This window comes from Lolium perenne, chromosome 6 (genome assembly GCF_019359855.2).
Source record: "Lolium perenne isolate Kyuss_39 chromosome 6, Kyuss_2.0, whole genome shotgun sequence".
Taxonomy (NCBI): domain Eukaryota; kingdom Viridiplantae; phylum Streptophyta; class Magnoliopsida; order Poales; family Poaceae; genus Lolium; species Lolium perenne.
In genome coordinates this window covers 180,771,828-180,782,384 of record NC_067249.2, presented here as the reverse complement: position 1 = coordinate 180,782,384, position 10,557 = coordinate 180,771,828, and the positions used below count along the sequence as shown (strand labels likewise).

At 50.2% G+C, this 10,557-nt stretch overlaps 1 protein-coding gene across 1 annotated transcript; it reads right to left on the bottom strand.

Moving 5' to 3' along the window:
• Positions 1-7,689: 7,689 nt before the first annotated feature.
• On the bottom strand, positions 7,690-10,342 carry LOC127306777 (uncharacterized). Its single transcript, XM_051337480.2, has one exon. The coding sequence runs from the start codon at positions 10,211-10,213 to the stop codon at positions 8,060-8,062; it is 2,154 nt and encodes a 717-aa protein (XP_051193440.1). The 5' UTR covers positions 10,214-10,342; the 3' UTR covers positions 7,690-8,059.
• Positions 10,343-10,557: the final 215 nt, after the last annotated feature.

Genomic DNA, 10,557 nt, shown 5'->3' with positions numbered 1-10,557 from the left:
AAAGTTCTAAGGTTGTGTTGTGCTGTTGCCACTAGGGATAAAACATTGATGCTATGTCTAAGGATGTAGTTGTTGATTACATTACGCACCATACTTAATGCAATTGTCTGTTGCTTTGCAACTTAATACTGGAGGGGGTTCGGATGATAACCTGAAGGTGGACTTTTTAGGCATAGATGCAGTTGGATGGCGGTCTATGTACTTTGTCGTAATGCCCAATTAAATCTCACTATACTCATCATGATATGTATGTGCATGGTCATGCTCTCTTTATTTGTCAATTGCCCAACTGTAATTTGTTCACCCAACATGCTGTTCGTCTTATGGGAGAGACACCTCTAGTGAACTGTGGACCCCGGTCCAATTCTCTTTACTGAAATACAATCTACTGCAATACTTGTTCTACTGTTTTCTGCAAACAATCATCTTCCACACAATACGGTTAATCCTTTGTTACAGCAAGCCGGTGAGATTGACAACCTCACTGTTTCGTTGGGGCAAAGTACTTTGGTTGTGTTGTGCAGGTTCCACGTTGGCGCCGGAATCCCTGGTGTTGCGCCGCACTACATCCCGCCGCCATCAACCTTCAACGTGCTTCTTGGCTCCTCCTGGTTCGATAAACCTTGGTTTCTTTCTGAGGGAAAACTTGCTGCTGTGCGCATCATACCTTCCTCTTGGGGTTGCCCAACGAACGTGTGAAATACACGCCATCACTTCTCAGCGCAGTCTGGGCTCAGCGTTTACCTTCTTGACCGGAAGTTCCGGTGAAGTTGGCCGGAAGTTCTGCCCAGCGGAACTTCCGCCCAACTTCCGGACAAGTTCCGGAATTCCTTGTTTGAGGCTCAGTATAGTCCAGTAAGGTTTTCGCAAGTTTCCGGAACTTGGCCGGAACTTCCGGTCACCGGAAGTTCCGCCCAAGTTCCGCCCCATCTTTTGTTTTGCAGGGCAAATATCGAAGGCGGAAGTTCCGGCCCGAATGGCCGGTACTTCCGGTGGAAGCCGGAACTTCCGGCCATCCTGGCCGGAACTTCCGGTGTAAGTGAAATTCGTCCCCAACGGTCAGATCTGAAAGCTCCAACCATATAAATAGCTTTCTTCTCCAAAGGGACAAGTTGCTCAATCATTGCAAGAAAAATCTGCCAAGCTTCACCACCATTAGAGCCACCTCAAGAACACAAGATTTGCAAGATCTCCCTCCTTCCCCAACCAAAACTCTTGATCTTTGGAGATTCGAAGGAGAAGACACCGATCTACATCCTCACCGAAGCGTTCTTCATTTCCCCCTCTCTTGTTTGAGGGATCTCATGCTAGTGTTCCTATTGGGTTCCCTAGTTGATTTGTGTTGATGTATTCTTGTTGATTGTTGTGTTGTAACAGATTTGGGAGCCTCCAATTCGGTTGTGGATGTGTGCCCCAAGAACCTTGTAAAGGCCCGGTTTCCGCCTCGAGGAAATCCCTTAGTGGAAGTGGGCTAGGCCTTCGTGGCGTTGCTCACCGGAGATCTGAGTGAAGCCTTCGTGGCTGTTGGTTTGGCTTTCGTAGCAACCACACTCCTCCAAACGTAGACGTACCTTCTTGCAAAGGAAGGGAACTACGGGAATCATCTCCGTGTCATCGCGTGCTCCACTCTCGGTTACCTCTATCCTATTCTATCTCTTATATTGCTTAGCTATATCTTGTTTAGTTGTTAGCCTTGTCATATAGGTAAATTCACTTAGTTGCATATCTAGAGAATTTACCTTTTGTGTCAAGCCTAAATTGAAAAAGAACTAAAAATTGGTTAGCACCTATTCACCCCCCCCCCCCCCCCTCTAGGTGCGGCATACGATCCTTTCAACTCCCTCACGAAAATTGCGTACAAAATAGTCTACGCCTTCCCCCCCCCCCCCCCCCACCCCAACCCCCAATGGCACGAGTCACTCTCTCACAAAAATAGCCTATCCCCTCCCTGTGTCAACCCAGTCTCGACCGCCTCCACTGCTGCCTGGACGGGCAAGGCCCTGGCCAAGGCAAAGAAAGAATTGACGTGGATGGAGCAAGAGTTGAGACCAAGAAACGCGGTGCCTGGTGGGGTACCGTGAAAGCAAGGGTGAGCTTAAAAAGGAAAAGGTCAAGCTCATCCTGGCCCTTCAGGCCAAGGCCAACTCCAACGTCTTTGCCTCCCAAGCCGCTATCCAGGTCACCGTCATGATCAAGAATGAGGCGCTTGGCACCGTTAGGGACTTGCCCGCTGGTCCTCTTCAAGAAGTTGTGTCTGATATGTGGTCGCAAGGCCGCCTCTGGGACCACGGTCGCCAGCGGCACCATCATTGAAGGTATGCACCGTCCAGCACGTCCAGCAGTCCTCCCGGTTCGGCGGGACATGACCGTCGTCGCAGGAGGTCCCATCCTTGGAGGGTGTGCCTAGCCATGACCTCAACCGTAGTCTTGCGCCCGCTAGACAAAATGATCATCCGCTAACGTGATGCATGATCTCATATGTCTATCTTACTTTGTCTATTCCGTATGAAACTTTTCTCCGTTTGCACTTTGATTCAATAATGTGGCGTGTAAACTATGTTATTCTCTTATTTGTCATAATGTTTAGCACTATGATTATTTTTGTGCTATTTTCATGCATATATTGACTAATTAGGTGAAATAAAGATTAGAATAAAAAAAGGAAAAAGTCTAGCACCGACCAAATGTGTCTCGCAGGTGGGTTTGCCTCCCAAGCCAAACAGACAAGCGGATGGAAGCAGCCACATTTATATCTGCTGCCCTACCTAAACGTACCAAAACAAACATATTTGCTGGAGAAGCCCTAAGAATTCTAGCTAAAGGTTATAATGATTTGAAAACACTATATTTAATGGAATTTGTTTGGTTGCATCACAAAAATTTAAGCTTATGCAGCTTGTAACACTAGGTTATATGCATCTATTCACTAGTAGAAAACATGTCTTTTTGATAGGAAAACGCATCTCCTTCGCGTGCCCCCTCGCGTGTGCCCTCTAGGGCGCCGCAGGAGGAGATCCCATCGCGCCACATCCGCACACAATTCACTTGCGCCTCTCGCCACCACTGCCGTCGTCCCTCGCCGCGGTGGCGGCGAGCCCGACCGACGAAGGAGGCCTGAGCGTGGTGGTTTGCCGGAGACAGCCGTCGGGGCTGCTGGGCCGGAAATGGGCGGCGAGTCGATGAGCGGCGGCTAGGGCGGAGCCCTTGGCCAGTGTGGTGGCGGTGGCCCCCTTGGCGGCGCTTGATCGGCGGTGAGGGCTTGGCTGCGGGTCTGCTCGGGACGAACCCTAGATCTTGATCTGGGTTGTTCTCTATGTTGTCTCCATCTCCTCGTTGTGTCACGGCGGTTCCAGTGGTGGATTTACCCTACGCTTCCGTCTCCTTGCGCGCCACTACCCATGGCCACCGGTTGGGCTCGAGGAGGCAGATCCCGCAGGTTGCTAGCAGGTGGCGTGGGGGTTGTCGGCTCGACATGAATAAAGGTGGAGGTCCTTAGATTCCTCTCTCACCGTGATGAAGAACTGCCAACCGCCTGTTGTCATTGATCTTGGACGGACTGTCGAGTTCTGGAAGGCTCCGCTGACGAATTCCAAATGGACGACATGCCTGATGGTGTTTCGGTCGTGCGCAACCGTGTTTTTTCTGACCAATTCATTTCAGAGGGGCCGTTGGAAAGCTCTGCGGTATGTTGCCATCATGGGACATGTCTTGGTTCCACGCTGAAGTCAGACACGGAGAATGGCATGGAAGCCGAGATCTGAGGACTAGCAATGGAGGTTTGAGTCCTAGTGGTGTAGAGATTCTAGCTTGGTGACTCGTGAATTGGAGCGGTGGAATTGGCAAGTGGGGGCGACAACATAGGAGGAATTTAGTGTCTAAACTTGCAAGGTGAAAACTCAAGGTCTGGCCTTAATTGGTTGTGTCTGGCAATGACCTTGCTGAAGGCATTGTTTTGTGAGTGCAGACTTTCTCCGGGGTGAAAATCTAGGGTCATTGATCATGTTGATGACGGCGCTTGTGCACTATTTTATTCTTGGAGGCATTGCTTTTGGAGTTGATGGATTGCTGGTGTTATTTTGGTGGTGTTTGGTTCGCTGTTACAAGAAATTGGTCACTTTAGCGGGACTTTTCTTTTCTGTGATTTTTTTTTCTTTTTTGGCTATGTGCATCCGTATGGCTATTAGGGCATTACGTTGTTGCAGAGGCTGGGTGTAATTGGTATCTTCACGATATCAATATATTCCCTTTATCGAAAAAGAAAACAAGTCCTTTCTTCGAAGCTTCCCAGAGCATTAGTCCAAGCTGTGTTTGAAACCCGGACTAATGTGCCATTAGTCTCGATTCAAACGGGTAGGGCGCCGAAAAGTTTTAGTCCCGGTTTATAACGGGACCTTTATTTAGTCCCTGTTGGTGTCCCCAATCGGGACTAATGGTCTACCCTTTAGTCCCGGGTGGAGACACCATCCCGAACTAAAGGTCTTCTAAAATCCAAAAAAAAAAAAACAGTAGAAAAATAAAAATTGAAAACCTTTTAGTTGTAGGTAGCTTAGGTGATTTAGTTATTATAAAAATCTTTTATTTATTAAAAGAATTATTTGAAATTCAAAAAATAAAGAAGTGTGACATCATGACCAACGGGTAATAGGATTGATATGATAGTAATATAAATAACATGCGCACAAAGCACTTGGAAGCGGGACGGGAAGAACTCGGAAGTTAAGCGTGCTAGTGCTGGAGTAGTTTGAGGATGGGTGACTGAGCGGTAAGTTTGACCACAAGTAAATAATTTGACTAGAGATTAAGTGTAACTAGAGACTAAACTTTTCAAATAACTCAAATACTATAACTTCTGGAGAATAAAAAATAGAAAAAAAAGAGTGAAAACATTAGAAAAAAAATAATTGGAAAAAATAGAGGTAATGACTTTTAGTCTCGTTTGGTGTTACAAACCGGGAATAAAAGTCCTCCATCCAGCATGCGCCCGCAATCCACATGGAGGGACTTTATTCCCGGTTTGTAACACAACCGGGACTAAAGGTGAGACCTTTAATCCCGATTTGACAGTTCCGGTTGGGCAACCGAGACTAAAGACCCTCAACAACCGGGACAATAGGCCCGTTTTCTATAGATTTTCTAGGTAGCTAAAACTTCCATTATCTAAAATAAAAATTATCATGAGTTGTAATCAGTAACAAAGAAGTTTTTGGAGTTTTTTTTTTATGAAACACAGTACAGATGTAGATGCTCACATATACGCAGATACACTCATCCCGATGAACGCACGCACACCTTGCCCCTATGAGCACCTAAGAGAGACTGCGTCCAAGAAATTTCATTTGACGGGTCTTGAGATTGTCGTAGTCACCACAGGCGTCTCGCTGTCGACGGGAACGTCGCCTCCCACTGAAGAATATTCCGCCTTTAATGAGACACCAACATGATCGTTGAGAACGAGTGTCCTGATGGCAGCAATGAGCACCACTGGGATTTTCAAGGTGAGCTGGTTGCGCCAATCCCTGGGGCATTATCTTGGGAGGACTATCTGCATATGAATGTAGAAGTCACTGACGAGACCGTCTGCAAACGCACAGATTTGATTGAGCATCAGTGGGCATTGGCTGGCCATGAAAACATTGCCTAGAGGATACCGTCTTATTTTCATACAGACTTTTAAAAATTTAGATGTAATACCTAAGATTTCATTAAAACTGCTTATTTTGATGTTTTCAAACATCCCAATTCATGCCGATGTGCAAATGCGTTGGACCGCTGGAGGCACCTTCATGCGCAAACAGCCACGTGGATAAAAAACGGTTATATTTGTGTTCACGGGACGACGCAAACGGACTTCGCGATGCCCTAATACTCTTTGTGTGGACGCCGCTCTCGCCGAATAGCAGTTAGCACACATGGTTAATTTTCCTTTTCAGGCTACTAGTAGGAGGAAAGGCAAACTGGCTGCACTCCGCTGTCACACCTGTAACATGGGTTATTTTATCAGCCTTTCAAATCTCAGATTTGCTAGCGCCTTCGCGCCTTCTCCCCGGTAAAAGATAACAGCTTCTTCTTGACAAACCAGTACAAGCGGTACAGACGACGATGATTTTTAAGTGGCTGGAAGGCAGCACGGGGGCAAGCGATGATGAAGGCGAGAATGTGGAACAGGAGGCAGGAGGGGACACGACCATGTGGGAGATGAGAGGAGATGAAATGAACCCTAGAAAATCATAGGGTCAGTGCCCTTGTCCGGCTCTCACACACTTATAAAATTTCATACTACTACAATAATAAAAATCAAAGATAAAATAGCACCTCCTGTTTTTTTAAAACCGAGGTAGGACACATCTCATATGATGGCCCTGCTAGAGCTGTAGGGTTTTGTATGTGCACGCATTATGCAAGTGGTAGATGGGGATTAAAAAACCTCGTAGCAGAGTTGTCTCTACTGTGAGTGACAAGCAAAGTCACAGGCACAAATTACTGTACTCAGATGTGGTTAAAGGTAAACGCCACATGAATTTGATCCGAATTTTGTACTACCATGTAACAGTCAAGTTTCAGTAATCCGATGTTCCAGACATGGCCTAGCCCTACCTTTCTATAGGGAACGTGTGTTCTGGTCTCACAGCACTCTTTTTGAGATTTTTACAATCAGATGGCTTGTATACACAGCAACCTGCGTCACACATTTGGATGGGCAATAACCAAAAATAAAACAAACACCAACAAGGCACGTCCTTTTATTTCAGATCAAAACTATGCATATCTTCATCTAGAAAACCTGTGCCTATCTTGAAACAAATACCAACAAGGCGCCAGCACGCAGCCAAACATTGTTGTCTTCACTAGCTTGCGGATGGAATGCACACCTCATCACAGCACATAGCCACATATCCACACACAAAAATTACGATAGGAAATGTGTTGTTTTGTGCTTGTCATGTTCTACTGGCATGAAGTCTATTGTGGAAATATAACTGAATGCCCAGTGCAGAGCCAATTGCTCATCATGTTGTTTGCCCTCCAGGTTTGGCACGATAGCAAAACAGGTATCACTATCTATTCCTAGGGATACTTCACATTCATTTTTCTTTTCCATAGGTAGCTATCTTGGAAACATACCACATGATGGGAATGAGTCAAAAGTTCAGAGTAAGGTATTCATGTAGCTACAAACAAACTATTACTGAGAGAAGTTCACTTTGAAGATATAAAATCTAATCTGCACCATACCAATTACAACTTAGTTTCGTATTTTTTCGATAAAGAACTTAGCTTCATATAGAAAAGAAAAGGTACTAATGTGAATTATATCAGGTGGACATCAATGGGATCCCTAGTGCCCTTCATTAACGTCAGTTAAGCTCTGCTTTCTTCTTCTTGGGGAAGAGTTCTATTCTATTTGCTTCTAATACATGTAGGTCAAATGCACTATGGCAAGGTCTGCGCAGTGCACTCTAAGCTTTTAAAATCAGGGCAAGCTAAATCTTATTTTTCATCTATTATAGTCCTACTATAGTTAACCCTCCACCTATGAAAAAACCATTAAGACTATTGTCAGCATTGCGATGATAAACAGAGAGATACCTAGAACCAGCAGCTCAATTTAAGAACAAAAATGCACAAGTAAGATACATCAGGAATAACTAAAGCACACATCCATTTCGAAAAAAACTAAAGCACACATGATGGAGCAAATATCAATACTGTACCATAGAACCGGTTCCACTGGTTAAAATTATAGTACTCTCTCCTCACAAGCAATTCTTGAAATGACATGGTAAATGCTAAAATGAGCAGAGAGTGCAAACGTCGTGGTAAGAACCTAGAGCAACACCATTACACTAGAGATACCGGACACAAATGTTGCTAAATCCTCTAGGCCTAGCTAATAAGTTGCGACGAAAAGCAATACAGGTTGTCCAACAGGCAAGATAGTTTTTAGATCAACAACAGCCAAGATAGTAGTAGTTTTTCCATCGCAACATTTAACTGCAAGACAAAATGAACAACATTACTGGAGTGGATGATGCCTGCAGACGGTGGCCGCGGCGGATGATCAGCACCGCCATGCCGATACGGAGACGAGCTCACCGCGCTGCCAGCAGAGCGTGAGCCCGGCACCACGTTTCTCCACATGGAACCCTCGGACCTGAACCCGCTTCAACAGGCAGTCGGCCTGCGCCTCGGCGAGGTTGCTGAGCGGCACAGGTGTGAACCCAGCAGCTGTGAACACATTCCGCCATGCCATTATTTTGTCGGTCTTGCGCCGCCCAAGCACGGCGTCTTCGACTCTTGGTTGGATCAGAAACCTCTCAATCTTAGATGCGGAATCCGCATCAATCCCAGCGGCATCAAGCGAGTCAAGGAGGAACATGCAAGACTGAAAGCAATGCAGGAAGTGCTGCGAGAACGGGAGGTCAGCACGATCAGCTCCATAGTCCATTGCCACCACAACCTTAGGACAAAGCTGCTTCACCAGCCGAAGGATTACAGGCAGCGGCGGCGCACGGGCAGAGCAAGCAACAGGGAGGCTAACAGCTACGATTTCATCCCCGGTAGGAGAAATGAGCTCAGCCGGACTGAAAGCATCAAGACTGACGGCATTGAACTCGAACGGAATCCCAAGATCAGCAGCGAACTGTGAGAGGTTATCCTGAGTGAGATGGAGCTCCAGCGGATGGTGAGAAGCGGCTGAAACCAAGGCCGTGAGCTTGAGCAGCGGCAGAGGCACGCCGCCGGTGCCACGGCGATGGGCGAGCTCCTGCAGGAATGAGGCCCACTGGCCGCCGACGCCGAGGTCGAAGTCGATGACATGGATGCAGGAGGCGGTGCTGCAGGCGATTTCGTCGAGAAGCGCCTGCGTGGCGGTGAAGTTGGCGAACTGCAGCATGGGGGACAGGTCGGAGAAGGACTTGTACGCCGCGAGCTTGAGGGCGACGTCGAGCGGGGAGGTGAGGCGGGAGGCGCCGTAGGTGCCGTCGGAGAGCGCGAGGTGGAGCGCCTCCTTGAGGTAGGAGGCGGAGCGGTGGAAGGGCTTCCCGAGCGGGGGAAGCTGGTGATTGAGCCGCGCCAATATCTCTCGCGCGCCAGTGGAATTGCCGGCCTCGGCTGCCTTTGCCGCCGCAGCCAGCTCGTCCAAGAGTTGCTGCTGCGCCGCCTCTGCAGCCGTGGTCTTCATCGCCCCGCGAAGCGGCGGCGGCGGCGGCGAAGGGTGGGGCTGGAACGGGGCCGAGCCGTGGAGCAGGGGAAAGGCGAGGCCTTGCCCGGCAGCCGAGGCGCCAAGGTTGCTGCGGGAGAGGTAGAGGTCGTCCGGGACGGAGTGGTGGCGTTTGGGTGGTGGTGGCTGGTGAAGTGGCGAGCGGTGGTTGTGATCGGGGAAGGAGGAGAGCGGCATGAAGAAGGTCGCGGCGGGAGGCGGCGGTTGGTGCTGGTGCTGGTGCTGGTAGTGGTGGTGGAGGAGGCCGTGGCCAGGCGGGTGCGGTCCAACAAGAGGGGGCTTTGTGTCGATACCTTCGTGGAAGAGGATGGGAGGCGGCGGCGGCTGGAGGGATGCAGCCTCCTGCGAGAAGAGGCCGAAGGCGGAGGAGGCCTTGCTGCTGCCGCCGCCGCCGCCGGTGGCGCCGGAGGAGGAGAGGTCGGAGGAGGCGCCGCCGAGGTGGTGGTGGTGGTCGAGCGCGAAGCCCATTGGGTCGACGGCCGAGAACCCGAAGCCCGCATTGTCGACGAGCGGCGCCCCCGGCATCTCCAGCTCGCCGGCCGCCCCCATGATCCAGTTGAGGAAGGTCTGGTCCTGCCCGGCCGCGGCCGCCGCGGCGTTGCCGAGCATGGCGTCCCAGCCCTCGGCGCCGACGAGGCCCACATCGAGTGCCCCGGGTATGGGCGGCAGCTCACAGCCGCCGCCGCCGCCGGCGCTCCACTCGTCCTTCCTGCCCCCGCTGCCGTGGTCCCCCCATTTGACGGCCTCGGCGTCGCCGGCGCTGCTCTCGGAAACCGCCGCCACGCCGCCGGCCGAGTCAGCCGCGCCGCCGCCGAGGGACGACGACAGCGTCGATGCAGAGTTGGGCGGGCTGAGCCTGCGGGAGCAGTCGAGCACGGACCTGGGCTCCAGCTGCTGCTGCTGCTGCTTGCCCGGCGGCCAGAAGAGATCTTTGGCGGTGGCGGCTCGGTCGAGTCCCCCGTTCCGGTCGGCACCGAAGAGCGCCGCCCTCATCTACCTAATCCCACATAGTAGGCTGAGCGAGATCTGGGAGGGCGCGCGGGCGGGACGGGATGGCGATGATTTTCTTGGTGCGTCTGCTCTGGATGTGGCTTCTGCTTGCTTGGTTGCTTGCTTGGCCTTTGGCGTGCGAGAGTATAGAACAGGGAGGTGGGGGCGAGCAGAGCAGAGCAGCGCAGGAGCAGTGTGCGCCGGACCTTGCCTGCCTTGTGCCTCGCTGTGCCTGTGTGGTCTCTCTTCTCTCTCTCTCCACTGCTATCGTCCCTGGATGCGTGCAACATAAAAAAGGTTTTTAAAGTGTACTCCCCCACTCTCCATCGTTTTCAGTCTGCTTCAAC

What these genes read in the sequence shown, in the direction of transcription:
- LOC127306777 (XM_051337480.2), bottom strand. Translation starts at nt 10,213, where the DNA reads ATGAGGGCGGCGCTCTTCGGTGCCGACCGGAACGGGGGACTCGACCGA.